The sequence below is a fragment of the Ranitomeya variabilis genome, chromosome 6, assembly GCF_051348905.1.
Source record: "Ranitomeya variabilis isolate aRanVar5 chromosome 6, aRanVar5.hap1, whole genome shotgun sequence".
NCBI classification, from domain to species: domain Eukaryota; kingdom Metazoa; phylum Chordata; class Amphibia; order Anura; family Dendrobatidae; genus Ranitomeya; species Ranitomeya variabilis.
The window spans coordinates 240,240,442-240,255,489 of NC_135237.1; the positions used below are offsets into that span (position 1 = coordinate 240,240,442).

Below are 15,048 nucleotides of genomic sequence, written 5' to 3' on the forward strand. Positions count from 1 at the left end.
TGCTTTGAATTCAAAGGGTGGTAACACCAAACATTGACTTGATTTAAATTTGTCTTTTGTCCAAACACTTTACTTTGTTGATTGATAAAAATAAAATATTAACACTAGATATGAGCAGATCAATCCGTGGAGGATTGGGTTCGTGTTCAATTTCCCAAGATTTGTGGTTTCTTGTAAATTCAAACACTTTGGAATTCTATTCTTGGGTTCACCCAGCATCATTTGCAACACCACTAAATCATCAGAGAGTGGGTTAATGACTTTTATGAGGCCACATGGGCTTCTCCATAATGCTCTACTGTACATCTACGATTATCACACTTTTTATAGTGGTTGTCACTAGCTGGGCCATCAGAGATCAGTGGTTCTCAGGGGAGCCCAGTTTGTATTGCAGAGTAACTTTCCATCTCCAGTCACTGGGTAAGTCTCACTGTTCTGTAGAGTGTAAGCTTTTATGTTCAGCAGGGTTCTCTCTTTCCTGTAGTGTGTAAGCTCATACTGTATAATCAGTGGATTTCTCTCCCTCTCCCATAAAATTTAAGCTCTTCTGTTCAGCGGGCCTTATCTCTGTCCAGTTGCGTATAAGCTCTTATGATCAGTGGGGTCTTCTCTTTGTCTCTTATACAGTGCAAGTTCTTATGTTCAACAATGTGGTCTTCTCTTTCTTTCATACAAAGTGAGAATTCTTATGTTCAGCTGGGTCCTCTCTGTCCTGTACAGTGTAAACTCTTATGATCAGCAAGTTCCTCTTTCTCTCTCTCTCTCTTCTGTAGAATGTAAGCTCTTATGACCAGCAGGGTCCACTTTCTCCTGTAGAGTGTAAGCTCTTATTTTCAGTGGGTTCCTGTCTCTCTCTCTGCTGTAGAGTGTAAGCTATCCATTTCTGAGGATAAACAGTTTTCAAAATGGATGGTGCCAAGTTGCAACAGTCCAGGTTGAGAACCACTTGGAGAATGAGCTGTGACTAGCGGGGACACCATCAAGGCTACCGCCGGTCACTGAGGCTGTGTTCCCAGACAGGACTTTGAACCGCGGTGACCTCGGTGACATCTCCACTAGCACAGTGAGAAAGTCTAATGGTGCAGCGCTGAGCTCAGAGTTCATTCTGAGAAATTTCTCCAGGTGAACTCATCACTGCACCATGAGGCTTTTTCTCACTCTGCTAGCTGGGATCTCACAGCAGCTCATTCATTGGTGGTTCTCAGCCTGGATGGTTGCATACTGGCATTGTCCAAGTTGAAAACTGTTTATCTTCAGACATGGATTACAGCGGGTGACAGAACAATGGACAGGTGAGGGATATGGTTGTTTTTTATATTTGGTTTATTACGGGAGACGATGGGTTCAATGGAAAGGGTGAAGACACGAGTATGATTTAATTTTGAATAATTAAAGGAGTCTGCGTCATTCTTTCAAATAATGGACTTTATTCTGGCTGTGTATTTATTTACTATACAACTATAGGATTAGTAATGGATAGGTGTCTTATATCTTATTTTTTAATTATTTATTTACAGTTGGTGCCTGCTGATGAATACTCCCATCTGCAGCTCATGCTCTCGCTGTTATTAGTGGCAGCAGGCGTAGGCTCATGGGAGCAGTAGTCTCATCAGCCGACTCCAGTGAGCAGAGGTAAATTTTATATCTCAGATCATAGCTGTGGACTCATGCTGTCATTTGACAGCATGGGAACCGCGGCTATCTGACTGGTGGTAATGATTCAGAAGCAGAGTTTGCTGTACTATCATGCATATGACAGCGCGACAAACACCGGATGTTCGGAGAGCCAAACCCGAACAGTAACACGGACTTCCTAGTGAAGTCCGCGTTCGATGTCTGTGCCGGAACAGTAACTTTACTGTCTGGATTCGCCCATCTCTATTCATGAGCATTGATATTTCTTGTTAACGATGCACATTAGAATCATTCTTTGACCAGCAAACTAGCTACGCTTCTTCTTTTTTATGCATATAATTATGGGAATAAAGAATGCACTTTGTGGATGGACAGTTAAAAAAACATGTTAATTAATAAAATAAAATGCAATGTGTATATAAACAAAAGGAGCATGTAAAAGTTTGGGCACCCCTGGTCAAATTTACTGTTAAGCAAGTTGAACATGAAATGATCTTTAAAAGGCCTAAAGCTAAAGATGAGACATTTGCATTGTTTACAATTTAAAAATTACAAAAAAATAAAATGGGCTGATGCAAAAGGCTTGGCACCCTTGGAGATTTGTGTGCTCAGATAACGTTGACCAAAATTTAAGACCTTAAATAGCATGTTAGGGTTATGGCTTTTTCACTATCATCGCTAGGAAAGGCTAGGTGATGCAAATTTCCGAACTTTATAAAAACCCTGCCTCCTCTAATCTTGTGCTAAAAAATAGCAGCCATGGGTTCTTCTAGCAGCGTCTGAAGATCCTGATGCTGGAATCCTTGCAATCCTTGTGCGAAAAGCACATTCCCTAATGGTTAACGCATACATCAGTTAGAAGGGTATAGGAGGCAAACTTACAAAGCAATAACGCGAATCCCATGGCACAGGGCTACATGTCTAACAGGGCTCCAGATTATTACTATGTCAATTTTCCTCCTACACTCCCCTATCTGATATATATATTAACCATTAGGGAATGTACTGAGATAGATATCTAGAAATAATAATTACATACTGTTTATAACCTTGGGAGGTGTGTTATTAGCCTTCCGTTGAGTTATGCTGTTTTTTTTAACAAAATTCTATATACAGTATTTAATAAAGATTATTTTGAAGTACCATTTTTTCTTTTTGGTTTTACGTGCATCTCACTTATTAAGGGCTCCTTCTCACTTGCGTGAAATACGGCCGAGTCTCGCAGGTTAAAACCCGACTCTGCCGCCTGCACTCCAGAGCGGAGCGTGCAGCCATACAGCAATACATGGAGCTGCACGCTCCGTTCCCAAGTGCCGGCGGCAGAGCCAGGTGTTACCATGCGAGACTCGGACGTATTTCACGCAAGTGAGAAGGAGCCCTAAGCCAAATACTTTTTGGCTATAGGAATATTCGTTGGTCCTAAATTCACACTAAGTATGTGAATAATGTAAATCTAATCTACTATTCATGAAAATGCCTTGTGACAACACTAACCTAACAACAAAACCAATTTAGTTATAATGAAAGCCATTCTGTCACCGTAGTACATGCCTGCACAAGGCAATCTTGCCTTACGCAGGCGTGTACTATGGAGGACAGAGAATGAACTTCAATCCAATATTGCAGCCAGCATGCAGCCAGCGGGTAAGGAAAGGGTGAATCAAACACCCGAAAACCCAGCCCCTATGGCTGAAAATTGTTCCCTCCAAATTCAGGTGACAGAGTCCCTTTAATCATATTGCATAGATTTGCTACTCTGTGTGGAAGGTCAGGAAGAAAACACATGATTAATTTACTTACAGGTTCACCTTTCTTTCCATCTAGACCTGGTGATCCAGGAATACCTGCTTGAGCAAGATGGTCAGTTATTCCTGGTAGTCCAACTGCACCTGATTCCCCCTTTTCACCTTTTTGCCCCTAAATTAAAGATTATGAAGTCAGAAAACAGTAATACAAATTACAAGTGACATCTAATATGTTATAACTACTAACAATATAGCATTTGTGAAAAAGTAAAGATGAAATAAATAAATGCAGCCTAAATCTCAATAACATAGTAACATAGTAACATAGTTAGTAAGGCCGAAAAAAGACATTTGTCCATCCAGTTCAGCCTATATTCCTATATTCCATCATAATAAATCCCCAGATCTACATCCTTCTACAGAACCTAATAATTGTATGATACAATATTGTTCTGCTCCAGGAAGACATCCAGGCCTCTCTTGAACCCCTCGACTAAGTTCGCCATCACCACCTCCTCAGGCAAGCAATTCCAGATTCTCACTGCCCTAACAGTAAAGAATCCTCTTCTATGTTGGTGGAAAAACCTTCTCTCCTCCAGACGCAAAGAATGCCCCCTTGTGCCCGTCACCTTCCTTGGTATAAACAGATCCTCAGCGAGATATTTGTATTGTCCCCTTATATACTTATACATGGTTATTAGATCGCCCCTCAGTCGTCTTTTTTCTAGACTAAATAATCCTAATTTTGCTAATCTATCTGGGTATTGTAGTTCTCCCATCCCCTTTATTAAATTTGTTGCCCTCTTTTGTACTCTCTCTAGTTCCATTATATCCTTCCTGAGCACCGGTGCCCAAAACTGGACACAGTACTCCATGTGCGGTCTAACTAGGGATTTGTACAGAGGCAGTATAATGCTCTCATCATGTGTATCCAGACCTCTTTTAATGCACCCCATGATCCTGTTTGCCTTGGCAGCTGCTGCCTGGCACTGGCTGCTCCAGGTAAGTTTATCATTAACTAGGATCCCCAAGTCCTTCTCCCTGTCAGATTTACCCAGTGGTTTCCCGTTCAGTGTGTAATGGTGATATTGATTCCTTCTTCCCATGTGTATAACCTTACATTTATCATTGTTAAACCTCATCTGCCACCTTTCAGCCCAAGTTTCCAACTTATCCAGATCCATCTGTAGCAGAATACTATCTTCTCTTGTATTAACTGCTTTACATAGTTTTGTATCATCTGCAAATATCAATATTTTACTGTGTAAACCTTCTACCAGATCATTAATGAATATGTTGAAGAGAACAGGTCCCAATACCGACCCCTGCGGTACCCCACTGGTCACAGCGACCCAGTTAGAGACTATACCATTTATAACCACCCTCTGCTTTCTATCACTAAGCCAGTTACTAACCCATTTACACACATTTTCCCCCAGACCAAGCATTCTCATTTTGTGTACCAACCTCTTGTGCGGCACGGTATCAAACGCTTTGGAAAAATCGAGATATACCACGTCCAATGACTCACCGTGGTCTAGCCTATAGCTTACCTCTTCATAAAAACTGATTAGATTGGTTTGACATGAGCGATTTCTCATAAACCCATGCTGATATGGAGTTAAACAGTTATTCTCATTGAGATAATCCAGAATAACATCCTTCAGAAACCCTTCAAATATTTTACCAACAATAGAGGTTAGACTTACTGGCCTATAATTTCCAGGTTCACTTTTAGAGCCCTTTTTGAATATTGGCACCACATTTGCTATGCGCCAGTCCTGCGGAACAGACCCCGTCGCTATAGAGTCCCTAAAAATAAGAAATAATGGTTTATCTATTACATTACTTAGTTCTCTTAGTACTCGTGGGTGTATGCCATCCGGACCCGGAGATTTATCTATTTTAATCTTATTTAGCCGGTTTCGCACCTCTTCTTGGGTTAGATTGGTGACCCTTAATATAGGGTTTTCATTGTTTCTTGGGATTTCACCTAGCATTTCATTTTCCACCGTGAATACCGTGGAGAAGAAGGTGTTTAATATGTTAGCCTTTTCCTCGTTATCTACAACCATTCTTTCCTCACTATTTTTTAAGGGGCCTACATTTTCAGTTTTTATTCTTTTACTATTGATATAGTTGAAGAACAGTTTGGGATTAGTTTTACTCTCCTTAGCAATGTGCTTCTCTGTTTCCTTTTTGGCAGCTTTAATTAGTTTTTTAGATAAAGTATTTTTCTCCCTATAGTTTTTTAGAGCTTCAATGGTGCCATCCTGCTTTAGTAGTGCAAATGCTTTCTTTTTACTGTTAATTGCCTGTCTTACTTCTTTGTTTAGCCACATTGGGTTTTTCCTATTTCTAGTCCTTTTATTCCCACAAGGTATAAACCGCTTACAGTGCCTATTTAGGATGTTCTTAAACATTTTCCATTTATTATCTGTATTCTTATTTCTGAGGATATTGTCCCAGTCTACCAGATTAAGGGCATCTCTAAGCTGGTCAAACTTTGCCTTCCTAAAGTTCAGTGTTTTTGTGACTCCCTGACAAGTCCCCCTAGTGAAAGACAGGTGAAACTGTACAATATTGTGGTCGCTATTTCCTACATGCCCGACCACCTGCAGATTTGTTATTTTATTTTACAAAGTTGTATTTTATACCAATTGAAATAATGCAGTTATTCTGACTTATTTTGTAGTCAGTTTGTATCAGAGATGGCTGCCCTAATAGCTCCCATACGCCTTGAAGGGAACCTGTCACCCCCCCCCCCCCCCCAGGCGTTTGAAACTAAAAGAGCCACCTTGTGCAGCAGTAATGCTGCATTCTGACAAGGTGGCTCTTTTAGTTCTGGGTGCTGTAACTGCAGAAATAATCCGTTTTGTAATTTGTCAGAAAATACCTTTCTTCAGTCCTGGAGGCAGGTCTTCCCCCCCGCTGCAGACGCCGCACAGCCGTCACTCAAATCTTCTTGGCGCCGGGTGCCGCCTCCTCACCGCTGTTTTGAAATGAGCCGGCACCTGCGCTCTGTTCTCCTGCCTTGGGCAGGCACAGTGAGTGCTGCCCGTCTGTCCTCATATGCAGTCCAGCTGACTGCGTCAGTGCGGACGCCCTGCCTGTGAATCCCAGCCCCGCAATGTGAATAAATCAGAAGACACTGCGGGGCTGGGATTCACAGGCAGGGCGGCCGCACAGGTGCAGTCAGCTAGACTGCATATGAGGACAGATGGGCAGCACTCACTGTGCCTGCCCAAGGCAGGAGAAAAGAGCGCAGGTGCCGGCTCATTTCAAAACAGCGCTGAAGAGGCGGCGCCCGGTGCCAAGAAGACTTGAGTGACGGCTGTATGGTGTCTGCAGCAGGGGGGAAAGGACTGCCTCAAGGACTGAAGAAAGGTATTTTCTGACAAATTACAAAACGGATTATTTCTGCAGTTACAGCACCCAGAACTAAAAGAGCCACCTTGTCAGAATGCAGCATTACTGCTGCACAAGGTGGCTCTTTAAGGCCGCTTTCACACTTGCGTTTGGAGCAGCTGCGGAGGGCTGCGGACTTCCTCCGCGAAGCCCCGCCCTCCGCCGCTAGCTCCGCCTATTTCTGCATGCGGCCGGCATGCGGCCTGTGTACCTATATTTAACATTAGGTACGCAGGTCGTGCCACAGTATGCGGATGCTTCCGCACAGGGGTGGATTATAATAGGGTCAATCTGGGCGGTAGCCCAGGGCCCAGTGGTTTGGGGGGGGCCCTGAGCTACCACTCAGACTGGCGTATGGGCCCGGTGGGCAGAGGGGGCCCGCATCGGGCCCCGTTTCATCTGCTCACCGGGCCCCCCCGTACAGGTGCTGCGGCAGTAAGGCTATTGACGTGCGGGTACGGGCCCACACGTCAATAGTTAACAGCCGCCAGCCAATCGGAGGCTGGCAGCTGACATGCGCCGCAGGGTGCACATTGCCGGCGTCTGACGTCATTGTCAGCCGCCGGCGAGTGCACGCTTTACCTCAGTGGAGGGAGGAAGCTTCGCCCGCTGGCCGCCACAGGAGCACGGCTTGGTAAGTAAGAACTCCTGTTTTTTTTGTTTTTTTTTTAAGAGCGGCGATCCCGGGGCAGAAATGCTGGACAAGCTGGGGGGCAATATGCATCCTGGACACACTGGGGCAGAAAGCTGGACACACTGGAGGCAATATGCTGGAGTGGAGACACTGGGGAAAATTGCTGGACACACTGGGGACAATATGCTGGAGACCCTGGGGCAGATTGCTAGTCACACTGGGGCAGAATGCTGAACACACTGTGGGCAATATGCTGGAGACACTGGGGCAGATTGCTGGTCACACTGGGGCAGAATGCTGGACACACTGGGGGCAATATGCTGGAGACACTGGGGCAGATTGCTGGTCACACTGGGGGCAGAATGCTGGACACACTGGGGGCAATATGCTGGAGACACTGGGGCAGATTGCTGGACACACGGGGGCAATATGCTGGAGACACTGGGGGCAGATTGCTGGTCACACTGGGGGCAGATTGCTGGACACACTGGGGCAGAATGCTGGACACACTGGGGGCAGAATGCTGAACACACTGGGGGCAATATGCTGGAGACACTGGGGCAGATTGCTGGACACACTGGGGGCAATATGCTGGAGACACTGGGGCAGATTGCTGGACACACTGGGGGCAATATGCTGGAGACACTGGGGCAGATTGCTGGACACACTGGGGGCAATATGTTGGAGACACTGGGGCAGATTGCTGGACACACTGGGGGCAATATGCTGGAGACACTGGGGCAGATTGCTGGACACACTGGGGGCAATAAGCTGGAGACACTGGGACAGATTGCTGGACACACTGGGGGCAATATGCTGGAGACACTGGGGCAGATTGCTGGACACACTGGGGGCAATATGCTGGAGACACTGGGGCAGATTGCTGGTCACACTGGGGCAGAATGCTGGACACACTGGGGGCAATATGCTGGAGACACTGGGGCAGATTTCTGGTCACACTGGGGGCAGAATGCTGGACACACTGGGGGCAGATTGCTGGACACACTGGGGCAGAATGCTGGACACACTGGGGCAGAATGCTGGACACACTGGGGGCAATATGCTGGAGACACTGGGGCAGATTGCTGGACACACTGGGGGCAATATGCTGGACACACTGGGGCAGATTGCTGGACACACTGGGGGCAATATGCTGGAGACACTGGGGCAGATTGCTGGACACACTGGGGGCAATATGTTGGAGACACTGGGGCAGATTGCTGGACACACTGGGGGCAATATGCTGGAGACACTGGGGCAGATTGCTGGACACACTGGGGGCAATAAGCTGGAGACACTGGGGCAGATTGCTGGACACACTGGGGCAATATGCTGGAGACACTGGGGCAGATTGCTGGACACACTGGGGGCAATATGCTGGAGACACTGGGGCAGATTGCTGGACACACTGGGGGCAATATGCTGGAGACACTGGGGCAGATTGCTGGACACACTGGGGGCAATATGCTGGAGACACTGGGGCAGATTGCTGGACAAACTGGGGGCAATATGCTGGAGACACTGGGGCAGATTGCTGGACACACTGGGGACAATATGCTGGAGACACTGGGGGCAGATTGCTGGACACACTGGGGGCAATATGCTGGAGACACTGGGGCAGATTGCTGGTCACACTGGGGCAGAATGCTGGACACACTGGGGGTAATATGCTGGACACACTGGGGGCAGGATGCTGGAGACACTGGGGGCAGGATGCTGGAGACACTGGGGGCAGGATGCTGGACACACTGGGGCAGATTGCTGGACACACTGGGGCAGATTGCTGGACACACTGGGGGCAGGATGCTGGACACACTGGGGGCAATATGATAGAGACACTGGGGGCAGGATGCTGGAGACACTGGGCCAGATTTCTGCACACACTGGGGGCAGGATGCTGGACACACTGGGGGCAATATGTTGGAGACACTGGGGGCAGGATGCTGGAGACACTGGGGCAGATTGCTGGACACACTGGGGCAGATTGCTGGACACACTGAGGGCAGGATGCTGGAGACACTGGGGGCAGGATGCTGGACACATTGGGGCAGATTGCTGGACACACTGGGGCAGATTGCTGGACACACTGGGGCAGATTGCTGGACACAATGAGGGCAGGATGCTGGAGACACTGGGGGCAGGATGCTGGACACATTGGGGGCAGAATGCTGGAGACACTGGGGGCAGTATGCTGGAGACACAGGGGCAGATTGCTGGACACACTGGGGGCAATATCCTGGACACATTGGGGGCCGAGATGCTGGACACTTTGGGGGCCGAGATGCTGGACACATTGGGTGCTGAGATGCTGGACACATTGGGGGCCGAGATGCTGGACACTGGGGGCAGAGATGCTGAAGACATGGGCAGAATGTAGATACGGGGCATGATTGGAGACACGGGGCAGAATGAAAGACATGGGGCAGGATTGGAGACAGATCGTGCAGGATCATGGGGCAGGATGGATACGATGGAGACTGATGGGGCAGGATGGATACTCATGAGGGCAGGATGGGAGAACATATGGCTGGAGCCAGGAATGAGATACACGGGGCCAGGATGGGGGATATTATTATTACCATAGGGGCTAATTAAGGGATATTATTACTGCAGTGATGTATTTATTTGATTTTTTGAGGACACTGTTTTAAATGGGGGGGCGGTTCTGTTACTGTGTAGAGTGACACTATGTTGCCTCCTTTTCTTCATGTGGTGTAATGTAGAAGTTGGGAAAAATTAAGTAATGTGTTCTGCAAGCGAAGCTCGAGATAACTGTGTTATTTCCTGCAGAGATGAGTCCTGGCTGGATGAAGTGATGGCAGTCTGTGCTGGAAGAAAGATGAAGGACTTCACCTAGAGACGTCACTGGTGAGTCAGTGTGACCTATACACTGACACTATACACTGTATACTATATACTGAACTGAAGGGTAAATTGACTAGATCAATGGATGTTTGACAGGTTATAGTTTCACACAGCAACTATTTTTCTGGAATAATCTGGTTCAGGTATATGATGACCCCCGTCACATGACCCCGTCACATGACCGGGGGGCCCACAGTGTCTGAACAGCCCGGGGCCCTGGCTACCCTTAATCCACCCCTGCTTCCGCATGCGTCGTTTTGACGATGTGGAGACCAGCGTAGGACGCAGCTTGTAGCAATTTTTTTTCCGCATCGTCAAAACGACGCATGCGGAAGCATCCGCATACAGCCGCACGACCTGCGTACCTAATGTTAAATATAGGTGCACAGGCCGCATGCCGGCCGCATGCAGAAATAGGCGGAGGGCGGGGCTTCACGGAGGAAGTCCGCAGCCCTCCGCAGCTGCTCCAAACGCAAGTGTGAAAGTAGCCTTAGTTTCAAACGCCTGGGGGGGGGGGGTGACAGGTTCCCTTTAAATAACTTTTATCTCTCCCAAGTCCCTTATACACATCAAAGTTCGACTCAGCCAGGGTGTTTTTGAATTTTCTATTGGAAGAACAGGGTAAGTATCTGTCAGACTCATCTACAGGGCCGTATTTGCCACTAGGCACTTGACGGCATGTGCCTGGGGCGGGAGGATGCGGGGGGAGGGGAGGGGAGGATGTGGGGGGCAGGGGAGGATGCGGGGGGGGGGGTAAGGGGAGGGGAGGATGTGGGGGGCAGGGGAGGATGCGGGTGGGGGGAAGGGGAGGGGAGGATGTGGGGGGGGGGAGGCACCCGAGCAAGTTTTTTTTTTTTTTTTTTTAGTTCGAGGTCTTAGTCTGGGGTCGGTAAGTCAGTCTTCCAGCTGGTGGCGCAGCCACTTGTGCTATACACTGCAGACCTGAGAGCGGAGATGTTGCAGGGACGAGTCATGTGACCTGCCTGTGTCACGTGGTTTCTAGCTATCCTAGCAGGAGCTACTCCGGTTCACTGCAGATGCAGCCAGGCTCCTTGCTCTGAAGAGTGACCACCAGCAGGTCAGTGCTGTGTGTCCTGTCCTCAGTCCGCTGCAGCTGGTGTGGGGGAAGGAGGGCGGACTGCACAACTTGTTTTACTTATTGCGCAGAGAATGTAAGGCAGACTTTGTGCTGGGAGTTTTAGAAGCTACAGGTGGGATATGCAGCCCCCAGTCTCTGGGGCAGGGGTTACTTACTAGTTTATAGCTGTGTGCAGCTTGAGTGGAACTACAGGTCCCAGCAAACACTGCAGAGCCACAGCTTAGTGGATGGTGAAAATCCGCTCCGTGCATTAGAAATCTTGTGAAAAGCCAATGTTCTTACTAAAGGTAACACAGAATTACTGCACAATATGACTGATCTCCCAGTGTCAAGACTTGTGCAAAATTGTTACTAGGAGACCGGACAGCGGCGGCATCAGTATGGATGTAGCAGAGCTGAGGCGGCATTAGTATGGATGTAGCAGAGCAGAGGCGGCATCAGTATGGATGTAGCAGAGCAGAGGCGGCATCAGTATGGCTGTAGCAGAGCAGAGGCGGCATCAGTATGGATGTAGCAGAGCAGAGGCGGCATCAGTATGGATGTAGCAGAGCAGAGGCGGCATCAGAATGGATGTAGCAGAGCTGAGGGAGTCGTGTGTTATCTGGGGGAATCGTATTGTGATTTCTTATGTACCACAGTTATTGGGCATTAGGAGACTCTGCTCACATTATGTCTTGTACTAATGTCACAACATGGTCCTCTGCGATGTTCTGGCACAACCCCGGGGGCTGCTGGTCTAATACACAGCACATATAGGTCAACATGACCGCTTCAGCTCGCTACTTCTGATGGTTTCCAGTTATGTGCAGCCATCCACCTCTGATGTGTCCCATCTGCCCTCTCTAAAAGAGGACAGGGCTCAGCAGTTAGTGGAACTACAAGTCTAAGAATCTCCTTTATCAATACAATGGGACTTGTTTGATTATATTAACCCTTTCATGACCGGAGCTTTTTTCGTTTTCCACTCCCCTTCTTCCCAAAGCCATAACTTTTTTATTTTTCCGTCAATACGGCCATGTGAGGGCTTATTTTTTGCGGGACGAGTTGTACTTTTGACCGACACCATTGGTTTTACCATATTGGGTACTAGAAAACGGGGGGAAAAAAAGTCCATGTGCAATGAAATTGCAAAAAAAAAGTGCAATCCCACACTTGTTTTTTTTGCTAGGTTCACTAAATGTTAAAACTGACCTGCCATTATGATTCTCCAGGTCATTACGAGTTCATAGACACCAACATGTCTAGGTTCTCTTTTATCTAAGTGGTGAAAAAAAATTCCAAAGTTTGCTAAAAAAAAAAAAAAATTGCGCTATTTTCCGATACCCGTAGCGTCTCCATTTTTCGTGATCTCGGGTTGGGTGAGGTTTTATTTTTTGAGTGCCGAGCTGGTATTTTTAATTATACCACATTTGTGCAGATACGTTCTTTTGATCACCTGTTATTCCATTTTAATGCAATGTCGCGGCGACTCAAAAAAGTAATTCTGGCATTTTGATTTTTTTTTTTTCTGCTACGCTGTTTAGCGATCAGGTTAATCCTTTTTTTTATTGATAGATCGGGCGATTCTGAACACAGCGATACCAAATATGTGTAGGTTTGATTTTAATTTTTGTTTTTTATTTTGATTTGGGTGAAAGGGAGGTGATTTAAACTTTTATGTTTTTTTATTTTTTTTTATTTTTAAACACTTTTTTTTTACTTTTGGCATGCTTCAGTAGTAGTGTTGAGCATTCCGATGCTGCAAGTATCGGGTATCGGCCGATACTTGCTGTATCGGAATTCCGATACCGGGATTCCGATACTCTTGTGGTATCGGGTATCGGGTATCGCAACAACATTAATGTTAAAATGTGTAAAAGAGAGAATTAAAATAAAAAATATCGCTATACTCACCTCTCCGACGCAGCCGGGACTTCAGCGAGGGAACCGGCAGCGTTGTTTGTTTAAAATTCGCGCTATTACTTGGTTACGTGAATTCCCGGCTTGTGATTGGTCAGGTCGGCCACGTTGCCGGGACGCGGACCAATCACAGCAAGCCGTGACGAAATTACGTCACGGCTTGCTGTGATTGGTCCGCGTCCCGGCAATATGGCCGCCCTGACCAATCACAAGCCGTGACGTCACGGGAGGCTGGACACGCGCCCATTTTAAAATGAGCGCGTCCAGCCTCCCGGCTTGTGATTGGTTGACCGCGGCGCAACCAATCACAAGCCGTGACGTCACGGGAGGCTGGACACGCGCCCATTTTAAAATGAGCGCGTCCAGCCTCCCGGCTTGTGATTGGTTGACCGCGGCGCAACCAATCACAAGCCGTGACGTCACGGGAGGCTGGACACGCGCCCATTTTAAAATGAGCGCGTCCAGCCTCCCGGCTTGTGATTGGTTGACCGCGGCGCAACCAATCACAAGCCGTGACGTCACGGGAGGCTGGACACGCGCCCATTTTAAAATGAGCGCGTGTCCAGCCTCCCGTGACGTCACAGCTTGTGATTGGTCCGCGTCCCGGCAACATGGCCGACCTGACCAATCACAAGCCGGGAATTCACGTAACCAAGTAATAGCGCGAATTTTAAACAAACAACGCTGCCGGTTCCCTCGCTGAAGTCCCGGCTGCGTCGGACAGGTGAGTATAGCGATATTTTTTATTTTAATTCTTTCTTTTACACATTTATATGGTTCCCAGGGCCTGAAGGAGAGTTTCCTCTCCTTCAGACCCTGGGAACCATCAGGAATACCGTCCGATACATGAGTCCCATTGGCTTGTATTGGTATCGGGTATCGGTATCGGATTGGATCCGATATTTTGCCGGTATCGGCCGATACTTTACGATACCGATACTTTCAAGTATCGGACGGTATCGCTCAACACTATTCAGTAGCCTTCATGGGAGACTAGAAGCTGTCATAGCCTGATCGGCTCTGCTACATAGAGGTGATGCATAGATCGCCTCTATGTAGTAGAATTACAGCATTGCTGTGAGCGCCTACCACAGGGTGGCACTCATAGCAATCCGGCATCAACAACCATAGAGGTCTCGAGGATACCTCAGGTTGTTATGGCAATGCAGCACTGACCCCCGATCACGTGACGGGGGTCAGCGATGCACGTATTTACGGCCAGCGCGATGGAAGCTCTAGTTAAATGCCCGCTGTCAGCAAGAAAAAAAATTAAAATATTGTTGGAATTGTCTTTGAAAGAGTTACATGGGCATATACATAGATTCAGCCTCATTCATTCCCTATGGGACTTGCGGACATGTGCGGCTCTTGCGGTGTGACAAAAAAACACAGCTAGCAGCGTTTTTTTCCGTAGCTGCAAGTGCCGCATTTGCAGGTTTGTGGCAAAACCGCAAGTGCCGCACATGTCCGCAAGTCCCATAGGGAATAAGTGAGGCCGAACGCAGTGTTGCTGTAAGTTATCCGTTACGCGGCAGATGCGGAAAAACTGCCGGATCTGCCGCAAATGGCAAAAATCGCTGATGTGAAAGTAGCCTAAGTCACTGCTGACAGTGTCTGCATCTAATATATAATTGCCTAGAATACTACTTCCTGCAATTTGTGCCAACTTCCGGAGCTAATGTCCGGAGCTAATGTCCGGAGCTAATGTCCGGAGCTAATGTCCGGAGCTAATGTCCGGAGATAAGTGACGTCACCAGTGTCCT

The 15,048-nt window shown here is 47.6% G+C and overlaps 1 protein-coding gene across 1 annotated transcript in view; it reads right to left on the reverse strand.

The window, feature by feature from the left end:
- COL15A1 (collagen type XV alpha 1 chain) overlaps positions 1–15,048 on the reverse strand; it is a 1,855,347-nt gene that overhangs the window by 1,310,864 nt on the left and 529,435 nt on the right. The window contains exon 6 of the mRNA XM_077269528.1: positions 3,436–3,552. Within this exon, the coding sequence (XP_077125643.1) occupies positions 3,436–3,552 (117 nt within the window). The remainder of the gene's footprint in view (positions 1–3,435; positions 3,553–15,048) is intronic.